Source organism: Ammodytes marinus (genome assembly GCF_949987685.1).
Source record: "Ammodytes marinus genome assembly, chromosome: 17".
Classification (NCBI taxonomy): Eukaryota; Metazoa; Chordata; class Actinopteri; order Uranoscopiformes; family Ammodytidae; genus Ammodytes; species Ammodytes marinus.
Window position 1 is genome coordinate 25633652 of NC_137221.1, and position 20983 is coordinate 25654634.

The 20983-nt window shown below is 40.6% G+C and overlaps 1 protein-coding gene across 6 annotated transcripts in view; it reads right to left on the minus strand.

Annotated features, from left to right (window-relative positions):
• Nucleotides 1-20983, minus strand: part of phf14 (PHD finger protein 14) — a 102818-nt gene that overhangs the window by 70413 nt on the left and 11422 nt on the right. For 4 of the 6 annotated variants that reach the window (XM_080045764.1, XM_080045763.1, XM_080045766.1 and 1 more), the window contains exons 4-10: nucleotides 20602-20734; nucleotides 8465-8624; nucleotides 7563-7674; nucleotides 5849-5986; nucleotides 3925-4077; nucleotides 2252-2522; nucleotides 1618-1724 (exon numbers count right to left, since the gene is read on the minus strand). In XM_080045764.1, the coding sequence (XP_079901890.1) occupies nucleotides 1618-1724; nucleotides 2252-2522; nucleotides 3925-4077; nucleotides 5849-5986; nucleotides 7563-7674; nucleotides 8465-8624; nucleotides 20602-20734 (1074 nt within the window). The remainder of the gene's footprint in view (nucleotides 1-1617; nucleotides 1725-2251; nucleotides 2523-3924; nucleotides 4078-5848; nucleotides 5987-7562; nucleotides 7675-8464; nucleotides 8625-20601; nucleotides 20735-20983) is intronic. The other 2 variants (XM_080045765.1, XM_080045767.1) reach the window with 1 other exon arrangement.

Consider the following 20983-nt stretch of genomic DNA (forward strand, 5'->3'; position numbering starts at 1 on the left):
TCTTCCCCTGTGAATTTGGACACCACTACAAAATCGCAAGTCATCAGCAGGCAGATTAAAACATGACATTTTTAATAAGTCTGCAGTTATAATTAAAGTCAATTAACAAAAGCCGCAGCAAGGAGCCGAGGTGAAGCTCTAGAGCAGGGGTGTCCAAACTTTTTTCACTGAGGGCCACATACAGAAAAATCTACGAAGGGCCGGGCCACTTTGCAAAAATAACACATTTATCAGGACATGTAGCTGCTCTGATGTTTAGTTTCATACTGTCTTCGTAAATTGTAATCCTTCTTCACGGCAACACTTTACTTGCACATTAAAAAGATACATCCCCCCTCTTGTTAAATACCATTGATACACCCAGTGTTTTCTGCTTTTACGTCTAATGTCCAGCTTGGTGAAAATAGCCAGCTGAGTTCCCGCCCCTTCAAGGGGGGTCCGGGGGTATGCCCCCCCGGGAGATTTTTTTAAGTTTTTAAAGTGAAATGCATGAATCTGGTGCACTTTGAGAGGGAAATTAAGAGGCTAAAGCTGAAGAATTTTGTATGAAAAAAAAATGTAAACACTGTGTCAGATGAATTAGAAGCTATTGGAGAAGGACACGTGGATTTTCCATAATAATATTAATTTAAATTAAAATATTATGCAGGGTCCTCTGGGATGGCCTTGGTGCTATTTTTCTTTTATGGGACATATTTCTCTGTAATATAATGAGTGCATTTAGATTATTTAAAAATTAAAAGGGCCATATTACATTATATTTTTAAAATGTGCCAAGGGCCAATCAATCAGTTTTGACACCCCTGCACTAGTGGGTTAACTAAGAAATGCAAAAAAAAAAAAAAAAAAAAAAAATTTTTTTTTTTTTTCAAAGGGCCATATTGCATTATATTTTTAAAATCGGCCGCGGGCCAATAAAAAGCGGGCCGCGGGCCGCAGTTGGCCCGCGGGCCGTAGTTTGGACACCCCTGCTCTAGAGGGTCATTTCACGTGCCGATCAAGTACCAGCAGACGCAGCATAAAAACTACTGTCGGGACAACTTCGCTGACGGCATAAGTACTGACTATCAGGTCATAGGTTAGGGTGTGCTGAACAAAAAGATACCAAACATGGGCATGATAAACATATTTTACTGTAGTTTAGTAAGGATGAATCAAAAGTATGCGAAAACAGCCAAAATAGCCCCGGACCTTAACTGAAGAAAAACTATTTGAGGCTGTCTTTATCGGAGATTTCTTTTAGCCCATGGTCTGGATGTGGGTCTAGACAATTTCTAATTGTAGGGCCATCTAGCCTTTTGCCTAAACCCCTATATGCCAGGGAGAATTGAGACACCCTACCTCTACAAGTGAACACACACACACACACACACACACACACACACACACACACACACACACACACACACACACACACACACACACACACACACACACACACACACACACACACACACACACACACACACACACACACACACACACACACACACACACACACACACGGCAGCAGCTACCACATTTTGGTGTTCAGTATCTTCCCCAGAGACACTTTAACATGTCCGCAGAGATCCCCTATGATCCTTGTGTGTGTGTTTGCATAGTACTATGGCTCACCTTGTTGTATTCCACATGCAGTTTCTCTTGCTCACTCTCCAGCTTGTCTTTGAGGCTCTTCTGCTCGGAGATGTTGTCCTGGATCTGGATCATTCGCATGTTCCGCTCTGAATATCAATGGGACAAAAAATCAATAGAAAAGATCACAATCTATGTACAGGAGAACTCACGTGAGAGAGTGTACCGATGAAAGATAGCAGGATACTGCCAAGGTTACTGGCATGGCGTCTCACACAACTGGCATCGCCATCATTTATTTGGGGGGAAAAAGTGCCTTCACACAACAAGTTACAAACTAACATAACCACCAACAGTCCAAAATATAAAGTATGGAGATAAATGTCAAAACCCCTTTGAGCTTAGTTAAAATTACATTCACGATAACAGACCACATTTCTGCTTCTAAGATCCAAAAAGAAAATTAATAGAGATAACAAACTTCTTACTTTAACATTTTATAGATGATTTAATAACATATCTAGGCATCATTTCTGGAATTAATCATTACTTTCTTTAACACAATTAAAAAACACAGCTACCCTGTGATTAATCTGATTAAAAATTGTAATCGTTTGACAGCCCTATTTTACTTTTTTTTTTAATAAAAACAATAAATGTGTAGAAGTTTGCTCACCCAGATAGTAGTTAACAAAGTCTGCGGTGAGTGCGGGCTGCTTGTGTTTCCTGCGTCCGTCCAGGCTAGCGTTAGCATCCGATGTGTCTACGGGGAAGATGTCCGTGCTGATGCCCATCAGCTCGGCCTTCCTCATCAGCTTCCTGATGGCGGAGGCGCTGGAGGTGAGCGGTCGGGGCAGCTTCTCCCGGGGAACCCAGGCCTGAGGACGAGTGTTCCTCGACAGCTCTGCTTTGGCCCTGTACTGCTGCAGGCGTGTGGTGATCCGGGCCTGCAAACAGACACACACACATACTAACTAAATCACATACTTTTTCTTTTTACTAAACTACATACTAAAGTACAGAAGAGTTTTAGGGCCACAGGAGGGAAAAAAGGAAGATTTTTTTTTCATTATGTCGAAGAAATGTCAAGAATAAAGACGAATACTCCAAAATGCTATTAAGGCCAAGACACACCAGTCCAACTACCCGAAAATGGAGACTGCCGATTCAGGGAGCTCCAGTCTTCCCGTCGCGGCCGAAAAAGTGCAAAGAACACACCAAACCGACTGCTGACTTTCCGTACGCTCTACGCTTGCACGGGACGTAATGTCTCCATAACAGCAGGCGGCGCTAATCTGTATTGTGGCCCGAAAAAATACGGGAGCCGGAAATGATGGGACGGCTCTCTAGACCATAAACATAGATAGAAATACGTATTTATATTTATGGACCATAAAGAGCACCATTTTTAGCAGAGAGTGTCGAGCATGGTGTCGAGCAGTCAACAAGGGTTGATGCATGTGAGTACTCGCTGAACGAAACAAACAAACACATTAAAACAATGGCTAACTGTTGTTAGCTGTTTGTGCTACCCGCCTCACTTCCGGGCTTCACTGATTCGCTAGCCCTCCACAAATCAAATTGCTCCAACTGAAAGACTGCCCGCTCAAAAGAAGCCCGACGACATCTACGACGACCGATTTCACGGCACACACCAAACAGATTCGTGTCCCCGCCCCCTCCCGACTCTACGACGGCGATTATCGGGCCGGTGTGTCCTGGCCATTAGAGTTAGTTGGGCATTTATGTATTTTCAGCATACTACAATTGACGTGCCTGTATTGGGACATCCTTAATCTTTTTCTGGCATACTAAATAGTAGGGAAGTATGTGATTTGGAACGCAGGGCAGTTTTTTTTGTTTACATACCAGTTTACAGAGCCTGGGCTGTGTATAAACACCAGATTAATTTTTTCCAGCGCACAGTATGGACGGGAAGCAGATTTTTGAGGAGATGATATGACACTCAATGAAGCATCAACTAACATTCCTGCTTACCGCAACCTTTAACCTGGTACAGCTATTCATCATCATCTTTCATTAACCAAAATGTGACCGAGGTAATGAACAAAATGAAACAAATAAATTAATTAATTACAGATCTTGAGAATGTGTCATTATTATTGACAGCTTAAAACAGTTTTTTTTTAAACTCATTTTAACCAGATTTGTGATTACTAATTGAAACTAAAAGACCTAGAATTCACTACTCCTCTAAAGTAGGAGCAAATGTCCCAACACTGGAATATGCTGCTTATCCTCTTCTCCTCTTCCAACATCAAATAGTCAGATAAAACACACATGTACATGTTAGGCAATAGTTGTGATGTAAGTGATCTCATGAAGTACCTTTACCTGAGCCTCCGGGGTGAGCTGTTTCTCTCTCTCCTGCACAGAGACCTTGCAGTAAGACTGTAAGGCCAGATAGTTCTTCCTCTTCCACTTCCTGTCAAAGCGGTCCGCGTGCTGTTTGCAGTACGCAAAGAACGGATCAGCAATGTCCTGCCCAAACAGAAAACACATGCATGCATTAAAGGGGAAGTAAGCGATTTATTTATGTTAATATAAGTGTTAAATCGCTCTTTATTCCTACAGTGATCACTTATATAGTTTGAGCGGTTCATAAAGCCGATCTCTCAGTCACTCGCTCCGCATGTAATCGGCAAATAAACTTTTCGGGGATCCCACTACTGATTGCATTTGCAGAGTGAAAAATGGGTGAATGTTTATGCGCCTACAATGGCGGATCAGGTAAAATCCTTCCCAATGTCTGTTTTGATGGTTTTCATCATGTTTTATCACACTTATGGATCTGAGATGATGCTAGATAACTCGCTGCTTGAAGACTGCAGTGCATTAATGTGGTGACGTGGGGACGAGGGAGGGGTCTGCCAACTGCAGTCACTGACGTTAGCTAAACTGACCATTCCGCTTACTGAACCTTTAGCCAATATTGTATCATATTGTATGAAATGTAAAGCCCACTGAGACAAATGTATTTGTGATTTTGGGCTATACAAATAAAACTAATTTGATTTGATTTTAAATGAAGGAACATTTTAGATACAAAAAAACAAGAACAAGGTCCGAAAGATGTTTCTTTCTGCCGCCCTTAAAATGAGTTTAAAATCCCTTAGTGGGATCAAGCTGGACAGCTTCAAGCTGGACAGAAACTGCCCAGAAGGATGGACAGTGCTAATTGATAGTTCTTGTCAGAGAAACACAAGTTATTCTGTAAAATAAAGATGTGGGGAGCCACAGTTATCTATAGATTATTTATACTGATTAGTATTCAAAACTGATTAACATCACACAATGACATACGTTGCACTTTAGATTGTGGTAATGTGACTTATGGAAGTGGAATACATTATGGATTTTATAAGATGGTGTGTGTTACTCTGTAGAGGCATTGACATAAATCTTTCTTTGACTCCTTTATTTAAAGATATCTTGCAAGCAACTCAGATAACAAGATGTAAGGAAAAAGAGTGAAATGTTAGAAAACACAACATAAAGTTTTTTTATACCGGTGTGATGGCTAGGTCACATTAGCATTTGAAATAGAACAGACTGATAGTTAACAAATAGCTTGGTGAGCTACTTGACTGACTTGTGCTTGCATGCTCTTGGCAATTCAGCTTGCAACATCAAAGACATGTATATATATTTGCAATGCTTTGCAGGTCTTCATAGAGGACACAGTGGAGCCTGTTTGCATCATGCGGTCAGCGTGGTGGTGACCCAACACACATAAGAGCGGAGCCTCATTATGCTGGTAGATTCTATTTCCTTCTATTTTTGTCTGCTGCTCTTCTTGAGGCTTCTTCCAGGAGGTTTTTTAGGGACTTTTTCCTAAATTGAATCAAGGGGTTTAATGAGCAGATCACCTTTAACGTTCTTAGTGAGGACAACACAGATAAGCTGTGGAGCAAAGCTGGTCTTTCCTTGTGTTTGGTGATTTGTTGTTTAAATTATTTTGAGTATTGCTTCTATTTAGTTTGTCATTTAAAAAGTTGTGGTTTGATATATCGTTAGCCTCATGGCATAATTGCCTAAATCATATTTACTCTACTTTTACTCTACATCGACTCTATTCTACAACTACTCTAACGTACTTTATAACCCTTAAAATATGAGTTCGGCAATTATGCTATTAGGCTAACGAAAAGTAGATGTAGAGTAGATGTAGATGTAGAGTAAAAGTAGAGTAGAGTAAATATGATTTAGGCAATTATGCTATGAGGCTAACGAAATGTAGCTTTGTCCTTACCTCCTCTGCTGCAGCCTCAGACAGAAGGCCCTCTCTCTGTGCACAAGTCACATGGAAGTATGAGCGACACATCCCCGCATCACAGCTGATGCACACACCGGTCCTGGCAAAACGCGCGTCCTCACAGAAACTGCACTCCTAAAGGGACACAATACAACCAGGACACTGAGAGCTGTCCCTGCAACGCATACAAAGTTAACACCGTCAACACATAGGGTTGCAGTCCTATACATGTGCCATTAAGTGCTTCCAATGGTGAACTAAAACTATCATCCAGTTATATGACCTATACAATTGCCAAACGGTGAAAGTCCAGGGGTTGTAGGCAATGCTTTAAAGAAGGCAAAGCTCCTAAGAAGCTACAATTTTGTACAAGGTCACTGCAACCTCACATATGTTAGGTCACAGGAACATTTGACCTCCAAATTCTATTCAGAAGTCCAAGTTTAAGTTTGTGCTAAATTTACGCTCGTGGCGCAGTGGTCAGGGCGTCGTCCCCCGGGCCCAGGCCCCACAGCAGACCCGGGTTTGAATCTCGCCCCGGGTCAGTTCTCTGCATGTCTTCCCCTCTCTGCCCCACTACAACTCTGTGTCTCCATACCTATATAACAAAAGCAAAAAATGCTCCAAAAAATAACATTTACATTTTTATTTTTTTTAAATGACAAAAATCCCTCAAAGCGTTTTTAAATGATTGTGACCTCCAATCTGGTGATCACAATATTTCAACAACGCTTTGAGGGATTTTTGTCCATGAAAATCCCTCAACGCATTCTTGAGATATTGACCTTTGACCTCCACAATCTATTCAGTCCATCTTTGAGTCAGTTGAGTACAAAGTTTGAAAAAAATCCCCTCGAAGCGTTCATGAGATATTGCAGTCACACGATAGGCCCGGACCGAAAAAACATAATGCCTCCGGGCTTCAGCTATCGCCGGTGCAGAGGCATAAAAACATGCATTTTCTACTATGAGTCAGTGAAGGTATCAACTTTAGCTGTACAGCACAATGTGTTAGGTGAAAACAGGCTGGATAAAAGTGTTCAATGTGTGGCTCTGTTCTAGGTGTGTACAGTATAAACAGTATAAGAAGTAAAGCGGTAGGACTTTGTGCTTCAGTATGGATTTTGAAAACTGATTTCATATTTATGAAAATTATGATAAAAAAAAGTGTTTCAATTGAATTGGGATCATGTAATGTAACACACTCATTTTGATTGAAAATATGTAATTCATTCTTTTTAACAATATTTTGATTAAAAAAATTGCTTGACCCAGTGTCTCCAAATTATTCCAGAAGTAGTACTAAACAGCTCACATAGGACACAGTTGATAAAGCCTCTTAATTTTCCTCTCAAAGTGAACCAGATGGATGCATTCTAGTTTAAAAGGTACCAAATTCTCTTCAGGGGGGTCAGGCCCCCAGACCACCCCTAGAGCACACAGTTCCCCAAAAGTCGGTGGGAAACACTGGGTGTCCATCTCTTACTCGTTGTCTGACAGTTGATCTCATTCTTCAAAACAAAAATTTAAATTTTAAATAAATGTATGAACGGTTTCAAGCGTTAGTAGTGGAAGTGAGCAGCCTTAATGCCCTTGTTCTAGTGGACAATTCACAACATAACTTACTTGACAAAAACAAATGTAATTGGATATACATTTCAGGACACACCAACAAACATTAACCAACCATTCAAGTAAAAAGAGTACTTGCCTTGGCGCCGTATTTTGAATAATTCATCTCGGTGAGCGTCACAGGTCGTAGTTTATCAATGTCTCCGAATGCCACCCCGGGAACATAGAGCGCACACACCACATGCACCCATCTGAAAACGTAAGGGAGAACATTTTATTGGCTGATAAACTTGTAACTGATATACAATGTAAAAAATCATGACCTGCATATGTTCTCAAAATAGAATGTATATTTTGAAAAGGTGACATTTAAAATGTAGTGATTTCAAGGAACGCCATCCAATTCATAAAATATCTATGGCTGTGGTTTGTTTTTTGGCATTTGGCGTAGTGAATTACTGCAGACAATAAGAAAACGTAATGTCATGAAATTGGCTGTCAGTGAGTTTTCGCTCAGAAGACACTTCAAAAAGAAAATGGATTCATAGATTTATGTAGCCCCAGACTCTGGGCTACAGTTTGGGGTGTGACACAATTTCAAATGCGGACTTTAGGGGGAAGAGAATCCAAAGTCCAATATAAAGATATCCATCTCTAGCAAGCAACAGCTTCACAGTTTGTTTAATTTGCTGTGTTTTTCATGCTCTAGTGAAGTAGTAAATTCGGGTGCAGCAGCCTGGCTGAGGAGCGCTATCAGCGATAACGTGGCTGAAGTTTCCACGCTTCACAGAACACGCTCCTCTCTCTCTCTCTCTCTCTCCTTTTTCTTCTCTTCTCCTCCCTCCCTCTATCCATCCCTCTGCCACTTCTTTCTCTCTCTCGCCTCCTTAATCCAACTCGCTCTTCTTTCCACTACTGCATATGTAGCATTTAGATAGGATGTGCATTGCCTACAGCATTTTAAGCAGCTACGGTCATTAACTAAGGCTTGATTTGTTTTCCCATGGTAAATGGTCAGTGTGCTTGCTAACTGTGTCCCACCTCCCAGCGTCGGTCTCTTTGAAGATGCCGTCCTGGTTGGGACAGAGCTCACAGCTGGGAGTCACGCCGTTCTTACAGGCGTCACAGAACCAGGGCTCTGTGGAGTTCTCCGAGGCCGAGCTCATGATGGAGTCACTCTCACCGTCCACGCCGTAACAGCCTGCAAAACACACAAAGTACAGTTAAGTTAAGTTACTTTATTAGTCAATGGTTGGTTACATTGAAATTTGTCTTTTCGCATGGATGCAGTCCTTCAAGCTCATGGAAGTCATACAAGATATTAAATATGGATCTCACAGCACCACTACTTAATTCACTGATGTTATGCAACATCTTTTTGTATTTGAAGTAAATTATTTGTTCAATTTTCACATTACTCTCTGTAGGCGACAAGACTTTTGTCCTTCCAAAATCTGACCTTTCTGTGTTCATTAAATGATCAATAGTTCCGCAGTGAAGCAAATTTATTTTAGTATATTAAACATAATTTGGGAGGGTTTTAGCTTTTATATGAGCCATTTTTTAAAACCAATGGATTAATTAAAAGTCAGTTTATAAGCTGTTGTTTCTACAAAATTGATAAGTGACAAGACTTTTGTCCGGGACTGTACAGCAACCTGGAGCAGTTTGGGGTTAAGGGTCTTGCTCAAAAACAAAAAGGTAGAAATGGTGGGCACCGTAGACGTAATACCAGCCTCTGCTAGCTATACAACTAACACCCTCCTGTCCGGTGCCAGGGATCGAACCAGTGACCTCATGGTTACTGGTCGGCCACCTTTCCTCTAGGCCATCCTACCACCCCAAGGCCATCTTACCACCCCAAGGTCATCCTACCAACCCACGGCAATATTAACTGCACTGTTCATGAAAGATATGTGAAGTTCAGTACTAATAAAAAAATCTTATCAATAAAAACATTTATATTCAATTTAGGCACAATGAAAACACAATTTGCGATTGTGTCATTGAAAGGGCTAGCTATGATTTAGTTTCTTTCAAAAGTTGTGGGACTTAAAACAAATTGGGTCAGATGTTAAAGCAGGAGAGGCTGAGATGTCCTGACTTTATGAGAATGGATAATTTTTTTTTAAACCTTTATTTATACAGGTAAATCACATTGAGACCAGAGACTCTTTTCAAGGGAGACCATTTACACGTTACCATTCACAAACACATTCATACACCGATAGCAAGCTAACTATCTACATTCACACGAGGCAAGGTGGGTGAAGTGTCTTGAGATCCTAGCCTTAGAAAAGGCAAAAAGAGTGTTTTATGGTCTTACTGTCTTACCCTACATTTTCACGTGTGCCATCATAGATGGTAAAAAGTACCGTTAGGATTAACAGGACAGCAGGGTCAAGGGAAGACTGAGGAAAGACTGAGCGAAGAAAAACTGAATTAATTATATTATAATAGCGATTTTATAATGATAGAACCCCTGTTCCGAATGAGTGAAGTATTTCTTTAAGTACTCTTTACAAGTTTTGTACTTGTCATCAGTTAGACATTGAAAACAGACATATGAAAAGTAAAAGAAAAGAAAGGAGTCACATAAAGAAGCTTCAGGGGAGTGTCTGCACTCTGGAAAAGATATATTTTGAAAGTGTACGTTCAGTGTTTGGGTGTGAGAGGTCTAGTCGCATCTACGCCAGGGGCACTTGGTGAACATTTCAACAACGCAATAAAATGAAGTATTACATCAGAATGTTGTATGGTTATAGTTAGCATTCCTGTACCTAGGAAAAAGGGGAACAAAAGGTTACATCTAACAATATAACACATAACCATGTGGTTTGTCTTTGAAACACTGGGTACTAAGTAGAAAGCGAAAAGTAAAAAACAGACTTGGTCTAATCTGTTCCACAACTGTCCACTGTGACATGCAGCACTACAAATTGAACATTTGATTAATAAAAAATCTAATACAAATCAAGACGAAGCCAAGCAAAAAAATCATTTAAATGTTGTCCTCTTAATTTTCTGAGGTTGGCCTTAACAATTACTCGTCTGCTGTGGTTTCTATGGCAGCTATTCCACCAGGCAAGACGTGCTCTTCACTACCAATGAGAGGAGCAATCAGTACTGTGGGCCTCCGTCGGGCAGATAACGCTCTAACTCCTAATTCAGTCAACCAGCCTCCGGGCGCTTTGAGCAATACGAAAAAGGACTCACCACATATCAGAAAGTCAACGTTTCTGCATGCCCGTCACTAGTGTGCCACACTGGCTGGGGAGAGGAGCAGCTCTGACAAAAGCAGACCCCACTTGTTTATTGCATGTCCTTTTCTGATTGGTAGACCATTTGCTGTGTGTCGTGGCGATTCACTAATATTAAACTCTGATCTTCAGAGGCTGAGTTGTGTATAGCTTTGGTTGTTAGAGGCCAATGCTTTCTCCTGGAAGTCAAACTCAAAAGGCAGGATACACCAATCAGGCTTCTGATTATTCCAATGGGGGCAATTAATTCGCAACTGGACTTCTTCCTGACCTTCAAAAAGAGAAGTATTACTCTAACTAGCAGACTAGGAACATATATATACCGCTATCTCCATTTTCCTCCACAGTATGTGTGGGAAGGGCAGTCCTGCTAGCTCCACTCCACGTTTATTTCCTTAAAGCAGCTACGAGTAACATTTAAATATCTTTAAAACAGCCTCATGTTTCCTCTGATAGTCATGAATTACCTTTAACAGCAAACGAGACCATCAGTGCAAAGAAATACGTTTTTATATAGTTTTTGTTACTGCATTTGGTCTGGTCGCACACCCAGTCCGATTTTCGGTTTGCGCATGCAGGCTCTATGGTCACATATTCTTATTGGTCGCAGATTTCACTGTGGCGCAGCAACGCGATTTGAGAAGCCTATCCCTCCAGGGGCCTCATTTATAACAGTGTGCGTAGAAACCATCCTAAAACATTGCGTCCGCAGAAAGCCAAAAATGTGCTGCGCAAAAAAAAATTCTGATTTATAAAACTGTGTGGCGCACAGTTTCACGCAATCTTCCCTTTATAAATACCCACCTGCGGTGAATTGTGCGCAGACGATCTCCACCCCGTGTCCTCCCACTTCACCTCCCAATTTCATCCCACATTCTACCATACATGGCAAATGCTAAATAGCTCCTGAATATGATGACGCACTTAATAAGCACGGAATTTTGACTGACATGAGGAAAAAAGGGAGGCAACCGGCCGCAAAGAAAGCAACTGTGAAGGAAGAAAGCCCGTGATGTGCATGTGCTGCAGAAACTGGCACACACACACCCGCGTGCGCTTATCACAGATCATGATTGGCACAGTCGTTGTAGTCTTTGTAAAGCAGTTTCGCCCAACTTTGTACTGTATGCAATATCACGTAGCGTAGGCCTGTAGTAGCCTACTATATGTAGGCCTATATAAAATATGGTGTGACAAGTGAAATAATGCCTATAGTCTATTCGAGAGAATTGTTTATCTCCCGTGAGATCAACACATTTCCAACAACGTCAGATTATAGTTTAATCTTCCAGAGGGGGAATTGTTATGGGAAAGAGATGCGTGTAATGATTTGCTAAATTCATAACATGATTTTATCTAACAAAATATACAATTTAATTAATATCTGTTGGGCTTAACTTTGTACAAAACTACTTTTTACTCACCTCTTAAAATTTGCTCTCCCGCTGGCCACTCACGGAAACACCTCCCGACGTATAGGATATTATTATAGAGTAGCGCTAAAAGATTCAATTTATAAAATAACCAAAACATGTAGACCTAGGCTACTTGATAAGTAATTCAACCTGCATCACAACTGCATGCCATAGACTACAGTAGCCATATATTCGCAACTATAGGTAAGCTTATACATTTTCTGGCGTGTCAGTGAGGATACATCTTGACAATTTATTTCGTTATTGGGTTCCTTTTCTGGCTGCAGCCTTGAGATAACATGTAATGTGACAACCAACCCCCCCAAAAAAGTGACGACCAACCCCAACTTGAATTTCTTGCTAGCATCAAGGCCAACAACCATCTGACAACTAATTAGCTTGCTAAGACTATGTAGATGACCTCTGATCCCAATTCTGAATATTTACATACCAAAATTTCACAGACAGCGCCTTCTGGTTCCGAGATATAACGATTGTGACAACCAACCCGTGTGACATATTACCCTGTTCTCCCCTAAGGGGCTTCATCATCACTGATTAGGCTTTGAAGCGTGGAACTGGGGGTGTTGTGAACGGCCAGCGAGCGGGTTTTAACCGACTTATGGCTTGAACAGTGGCACAAATCTTCTGTGTTCCTTCTTGAACTGAGATACAAAGCTCAGACCGTTTAAGCCATGGGTTGGCTGGCTAATATGAGCTAAGCTGACAAAAAGTGATGACTGTAGGATAGCTTCATAATCCCCTAAGGAAAGATTATCCTTGTCAGAAATGACGAGCTTGGCAGGAAAAAAAAGGGGGAACCAAACGGTCCCAAGAGGGTGAAGCTACACAGTGCCGATGGGTTGAGAGAATCAGAATTTCCATGGGAGATACACCGCTGTGTGTTGTCACTTTGACAAGAAAAATTACGCAGATCTTGGTTAATGTGTTGCGTTCTTCCTCTTTATTTAATTTATTAACAGGCTACATTGTGTTGGTGTAGCTACGATGTCACGATAGTTACGTAGCTGTCGCTGCCAGAGCATTTATCATTTCTCAGTGCCAGTGCTGTTCAAAGGTTTTACACGTGGCTTCCACCGCCCAGCATTAACCCCACCTACCAGGTAAAGTTAGTGGAAACGCAAGCCAGATCTAGGGTTACCGTTCCGTACCATACCAAATGGAACTATTCTGCTCAGTGGAAAAGAGGCGTAAGTGTGGATGCATCCAGCAATTTAAAAATTAATCCTGCGTGTATGAAGACATAAAATAATAGTTACTCAGAAAGGCTTGTCTACAGGTTGATTTTCCATAGGATGATGAAAAAAAAACAATCTCATTGAACCAAACATATATTACTATGAATAGGATATCGATGGCTCAAAGCTTGGGAGCAGTCTTCTACTTATCATCTATTTATAGCCATTTTCAAACCCAATATCACAAATGGGTGACACAATCAAATAAAATATGAAGAAATGATTGTAGAAACATGATGAACGCAGATGCTTCTACAATGGTCACTGATGAGTATGGAAATGATTTGTGAATCATTTGCTGTGGCTAGATCTCAACCCCACTGAACACATGTTGGGGAGATCAGGGCGCAATGTGTGAGATATGACTATCCATGACCATCACCCTGGGTTAAAAGAGAAGTAAGTGATATTTTTTGTTAATACAAGTGTTGAATCACTCTATATTCAAACAGCAATCACTTAAACAGTATGCACAGTTCATATCACAGGTCTCCCAGTCATTCAGCTTGGCAGTTATTGCTAGATCGATTTTGATTATCCTGCTGGTTTTATCCAATTAGGAGACAGAGCGCTATAAAGAGGCGGGTCTCTGTGCCTGTGAACTATAACTCGCTACTCTCCATCGCTGCACTATCTGATGAAGACAACTGTGTGTTAATGTGGTGGTGACGTAGGGACGAGGGAGGGGACTGCTAACTGCAGCCACTGACAGGAAGTTAGCTAACAGGACCAAATCACTTATTTCTCCTTTAACTATACGCTCACATTTTAATCTAAAATTCCACCAGACTTTTACATCACTGATTCAAAGAACACTGAGAGGCTGAGCATGCTGTAGTTGTATTGTTAACATTTGCCTTCCCTACCGTAACCATGATGGATAAAGGAAAACTAGTAACTGTCTATGATAAATAATAAAAAAGGTACCTGGATGTAAAAACTACTCAATAGAAAAGCAGTAGAGCTTAAAGCATGAATATGAAACAGGGCCTTTGGCATTTACAGTCAAAGGCAAAAAGAAAATAAGTTGTGGTCTGGCATTGATGTCTGCCTGTATGACTGGCAAGAGTGTGATAATCAAAAGGCAGTCTGGTAGAAACAGGCCTGCTCTTGTGATCTGTGTAGATGCCTTGCTCTGAGGGCTTTTGATCTCCCACCCAGGTCTTGTCTGTCTATCTTTCATGTTCAGCCTGTCTTCTTGTGTGTAAGGGAGTGATGGTGTCCGGGCACAACGCAGTGAACAAAGAGATACTGACAAGCTCATCTCTCTTTCCTAACTCAAAGTCCTTTTCGGTTTGACCGTGTCTTACTCTTAACCTTACAGGTCACATATTATGCTAAATGCACTTTTTAAATGTGTTCCAACATATCCATGGGTCCACGGTGTGCCTAGAGACTGCCAAAATATAAAAAAAATAACAATCTCTCCTTTTCTCACTCTCCCCCATTCTGAAACCCCCACCCCTCCCCCCCAATATACTCCGTTCAGAATTCTCGCGGTTATGACGTCATAAACTGCACAGCCACATCCCCATATTTTCTTTATATGTCCATGCTTCCCCCCCACATTAGCAGTAGTCTATGATAACCCCACCCCCCATTTCTTATTGGTCCACGGCCCCGAGATCCTCTGGAAAATTTTCCGAGCGACAGCCATGTTGCTTTCCCCGCTAAGCGACAAGATGCCCATAGTACAGCCTGAATGTTACATACACCAACACAGAATGCTTTTGCTCATACTCCACTAATGTATCTTAACCACAGCAGTCTATGCCTCGTTTTTAATAACACAACGGATAGGAAGCTACTTGTGGGTTTTTTCAAACAGTGAAACTGAAAGAAATGTTTTTATTGGTATTTTTGCCTGACTGGTGTATAGCTATTTAGCTTTGGGACAAGCATTCAGCTTTTGCTCATAAAAACATAATTCTATTACCCACACCAGTCTGGAAATGCCTCGTTTTTAACAGGACAAAGGATTGGAACTTAATAGTGTGGAAGTCAACTTTGAAGATATTTTTTTCACTGATTTTAGTGGTATTTTTAGTTTATTTTATCGTCTGAGTCTTATTTTTAGCGTTAGCGCCCATGTAGCTTCGGTTGTAGCACCAAGTTTTGCTCATAACACGCTGTTTATATTCCCCACAGCAGTCTGAAAATGACTCGTTTTTAACATGACAAAGGATGGGAAGATATTCCTGTAGAAATCAAACTTTGAAGCTACTGTTTTCACTGGTTTTAATCATGTCAGGTCATGTCAAACTGTTCTCAAAGTATGGCTTAGCTCCGGCCGGGTAAACACTGTGTTCGCAGTCACGCAGTGTCTCTCTAGTATCGCGAGAGCACGGCAGAGACGGTGGGAGAGCCCCATGGACATATAAAGAAAGCCCGGCAGAGAGGTGGGAGGGGCCAGCCAGATCGCACAAATATAGGTCATCCTGAGACCAGAGGACAATCAGGGTATAGAGGCTTGCTACAATAAATGATCTGAACGGGTTTTTCAGCAAACAAAAAAATAAGTTTTAGGGACTACTTAGACCATATAAAATTGACAGCAAAGTGCATAATATGTGAGCTTTAAAAAAGGCTCTTTGTGATCTGACTAAAATGGATTGTTGTGTTATGAGTACATCTTTGGAAACCATCTCCAGCATTAGAACTAGGACTTATCCAACTCGCAGGTACGCAAACAAGCAAATAAAGCTTTCGGCATACTGGTTATTTACTGTAGGGTGGGATTATTTGATCCATTATTTACCTCCAGTATTTTTCTGTTTATGCATTTATCATTTATCAATTGAATGTTAAACAAAGCATCAATACAATGCATGCCAAGTGTTATATACTTCTGGTAGTTAAACATGCTCTAGGAAAATAAACAACATTATAAGTTTACCCAGATAATTAACTTAGATAGAAATGCCTCCCAGTACCTGAGCACATAACTGTTTATTACAGTCTACCCAAGCATTATCCCATCATGCTCCAAAAATTATCAATTAAAATTAATCATGGATAAAATATTGCTTTATCGCCAACTGTGCTTACAGGAGAAAAGGGCTTACTTTTAGTGTGAGGTCAAAGTAGCCTACCTCAGCATGTGGGGTTTCTTCATAATGAGCAGAAGATAGCAATAATCCAGCACAGCTCTCCTCAAAATAAATAGTACTAGCAACACCTTACATCACAGTGTGCAATTTAAATATGTCTGGCTTAGACATGAACGACATGAATGAAAAAATGGGAGAAAATGTGCCTCCAAATCCAGTGCGTGGCGGCAAAGTTAAGACAACTTTTTTCTCAGCAGATTTTGGATTTTATTTTATTTTTTTAAATATATTTTTTTGTGTTTTCACCATTATTTTATAGTTAAATTGGCTACCAGGAGCTTTCTGTTTCATGTTGATTCTAGGGGCACGTTTGGACAAACCTTTGATTTAGTACCGTTTAATATACAGAGGATGTTTTGGTCAGCCTGCCGTAAATCGTTTTTTCAAAGTTCCCGGGGAAAAATCAGACCTGAGAAAAGGCATTAATAATAACTATATATAAATATAATTGTGTTAACTGATGGTCTTGTTTGCTTTTACAGGTAATATATGATCATCAGAGGAATAATGAGACTGTTTCATAAACATTTAAACGTTCCTTGTAGGAGGTTTAATGGCAGAGTAGAGATGGGGAGAGAGAGGGCCGGAGTCAAACCCAGGTCGGCTGCGGCAAGGACTTAATGATGCAAACCCTACCCAGTGAACCCCTGTGAATCTCCCATTTTAAAACATGAATATGTCCCATCATAGGGCACACAGCTGTTGTTATTACCTTGCTCTTGTATTGATCAATTCAGACGTTGTCACGACCATGGTATAGTTATTTAGCCAGCCGGCTGTCTGTCCCACTCTTAACCAGATGCTGGCTGTGATGCAATATTGTTTGTTTGCCCACTGGGAAGAGTGCAAAAATAAGAGATTTAGCTGTTGCTATGTTTGCTCGGGTGATTCACATAGGTCCCAACAAAAAATTGCTAAAACCTAAACCTAGATTGGTTAATGTGGGGGGAAAAAATCAATGCAAGGGTTGTTTTTGAAATGTAGCAGGCTAAAGCTAGGCTAACCAGGTCTAAACTAAGGAACATGAACAGAAATTCTGAGAAGAAGTGCTCCGCAGCAATTCTCAAGGATGAGAGCATATATCATGACCAAAAAAATTGCTGAGCTATTCAGTTAAGCATCCAATAGCACAATAGATCTATTCATTTTGAGCACAAGTACACAGGAACTCCAAACTTATGGCCAGAAATAAGATCCATATTTTACTTTTACTACCAGAAAGAAAGGAACACCATCAGAGTCCTTGGAGAAGAATTGACCACAAGTGCTGCCGCTGCCACCTCTCTCTCAAGCCGCCACTGCAAAGCACTCTGTCTCCCTTCTCTGTCTTTTCACAGTGTGTGTGTGTGTGTGTGTGTGTGTGTGTGTGTGTGTTAAAAGGCAGTATGCAAGTTAAACTAAGATGATCACTGTAAACTGTGGACGGTGCAGTGCAGGTTGTGAGACATTACGTGTACCACTTACAGTATGTGAACATGGTAGCGGATTATGTAACCCAATGCATGTATACTTTTAGTACATATTCAGTGCTCAGTTGTATTAGTATTATTAATATCACTATATAATATAAAATATTACAGGAAAGAAAATAGTAAAAAAGTAAAGCAAGAAGAAATAAATGAAGTGGAAATTAATGGTGTCACATTGATCCTCCCTGCATGGTCAGCCTTAGCTATGGATGTGTGGGTGAGGATTCCCACAGTTATTGATCTGGTTTCCAAGCAGTCAGACTCACTCAGCTGTAAACACTGACACAGGAGCTTTAGTCCCTGGTTTACGCAGTTCCTGATGGAATGATAGAACAACACAAAATACCCCAATTTTTACATATTACCTGACAATGTTTACATGTGTAAATGTACATACCTGCCAACAAAATAAACACCACTATGACAACGAAATGCCGATCATTTCTACCAATCAAATTGATGAGGATGTTTATAATGGAAGAAAAAAACTATCTAGATGCCTCGGCTGTTGTTATATTAAGTACTGCACATGAGGACTAATGCTGTCTGAATGGCCTGTCTTGTTGCGATACATACTGATTCCCAATTGGCTATTCCAAAGGTAACTGTAGGGCAAAGGTTATCATTAACACTACAACAATGACATTTCTTTAATGAACTAATCTGTCTTTGTCACACTGTTGACTGTCCTAAGAACCATAGAAACAATTTACAACAGGATATTTCCCATTACAATATGGAGAATATGGCAGCATTCAGTAATGTTTTGATGCTGTAATTGGGTTAAGATGATTAAATGTCCGAGGGGATTTGTATTAAAAGGTGGTCTGTGGAGTTTTTCTCGTAAACAAAATAAGATCAGTATGTTGATTAACAAACATATTGATTGGATTTTCTTCCTGATAAAATATTTGCAGACCAATTCTTTAAATATTTTAATTCCTGCATGGTTGATATCCATATTATGGATGTCATTGTATCCATACAATGTGTTATAATCTGCCTTTACTCTAATGGCGACCAACACGCTGACACTGACAGCCCTTTTTTTTTTTTTTTTTTTTTTTAAACAGGTAGGGGAGAGTGGCCTAAGTTGTGCAACTTTTCACTCAAAGTGACTTTAAAGTAAGGCCTTGACAGTAAAGTCTCCAACTCAAATATGTACATATATCTCAGGGTGTTGTGCATCCCTGGCAATAAAAACTTTGGATCTGGAATAAACTGTTGAAGAAATATAGCTTTCGGAAAAAAAGTTGTCTTGATGTGGTGTAAGTTGTGCGGTTGGAGAGAATACCATGGGGTGAATTGTGCCATTGCTATATATCTCATAAACTGTAATGCAAGACAAATACATTAGACAATTACTTATTTAAGGTTTATTTAAAGTAAATAAAGTAAATAGTTGACAAAGATTGAAGGACAATTTTCTTAAACAAGGCCTAGCAGATCTAATGGTTTTACCTGCAAAGCTCACAATGACAAAGTCACCATCGTCATCTTTCTGGCCATCTGAACTCTCATCAGTGGTGTCGTTAAGTGGAATTGAGATGTCACTCTCTTCTGAGCTACTGTAGACAATCACTTTCTTTTGGTGACCAGCGTATACAGCCATGCCACTGGCACAACTCTCAGAAATGTACTTTGCACTAGTTGCTCCGTGCTTGTGGAACCAACTGCCACCTGACAAATGTGATTCCCCTACATTTCTGCCTTTAAATCAAGGCTCAAAACCCATATGAACACCCTGGTGTTTCCTCCCCATTAACTATCTTACCTCTGCACTACTATCTGTGTTTATGTGGATGTATGGGCTTTACGTCTTTTATTTTGGTTATTGTTATTTTACCTTCATTGTTTACCTACTGAATGCACTATGTACAGCACTTTGGACAGGGCAAACTGTCATAAATGTGCTTTTATAAATACATTTTACTTACTTACTTACTTACAGGCCCTTACTTACTTACTTACTTACTTACTTACTTACAGGCCCTTTGGCACAAATCACCCCATCCCCAGAATTTTGGATAATAAGCATGATGCAGCAGTTTAGGGCTGACATTGTGCTAACTGTATAGACTCAAAATGTAGCATACCAAAGCACTAAAACATGTGTGAAATGTTTTCAAACTTGTCTATAATTGTTCAGACACAATAATCAAATAACCTTGATCATGGAAATTTTACTTTGAAAGGCAAAACACAGTTTTTTTAGTTTAAATGTGCTTATATCTTATTCCTTGTGTCTCCCTTCTTTACAGGATGAGTCAAATGGATGTCTCTTCTTAAATATGTGGTCACATTTCCAATTTCTTCCACGGTTTTCTAGAAACAAGGGGTGGAACAACTTCCAAAATGCACAACTTAGGCCACTCTCCCCTATATCCCATTGAGACCGAAGACTCTTTTGCAAGGGAGACCTGTTTTCCTTTCCCACGTTACCATTCTCACACACATTCATACACCGATAGCAGGCTGACTATCGACATTCACTCGAGGCAAGGTGGCTTAAGTGTCTTGCCCAAGGACACAACAACTATGACACAAGTGTCAGGGCGGGGATCGAACCTCCAACCCTTTGATCATTGGCCAACCCGCTCTAACAACTGAGCCACAGTCGCCCCTTATCTACAGCCATCTACATTGGAGTGACTGTGCTGCTTACCTTCGTGCACGGTTACCCCACAGTTGTCACACTGGATGATCTCGTCTGCGTCCTCGCTGTTGTCTCCCAGACACACACAGCAGATGAGGATGTGTTGAGCACTCCAGGCCTGGGTCCGGTCCAGCAAGGCATCCTGGGAAACAGAGTCACAGTAAAGCTGCTTCTCCCTCTGATCTGACCACAGATCCACTAACTGGCAACGTAGTAAATCCTATATACAATGCTCACAGACACTGTGCTAAGTCCATCACAACAAAAGGCAGCAATTCTCATGGAATCACCCCTGATACCATCTAAACCTGTTATTGGATTATCTGATGACTTTGTGACTCATATTGTTGTTTGGAATTACGGAGCGCTATACACAGTAACCACTGTGCAG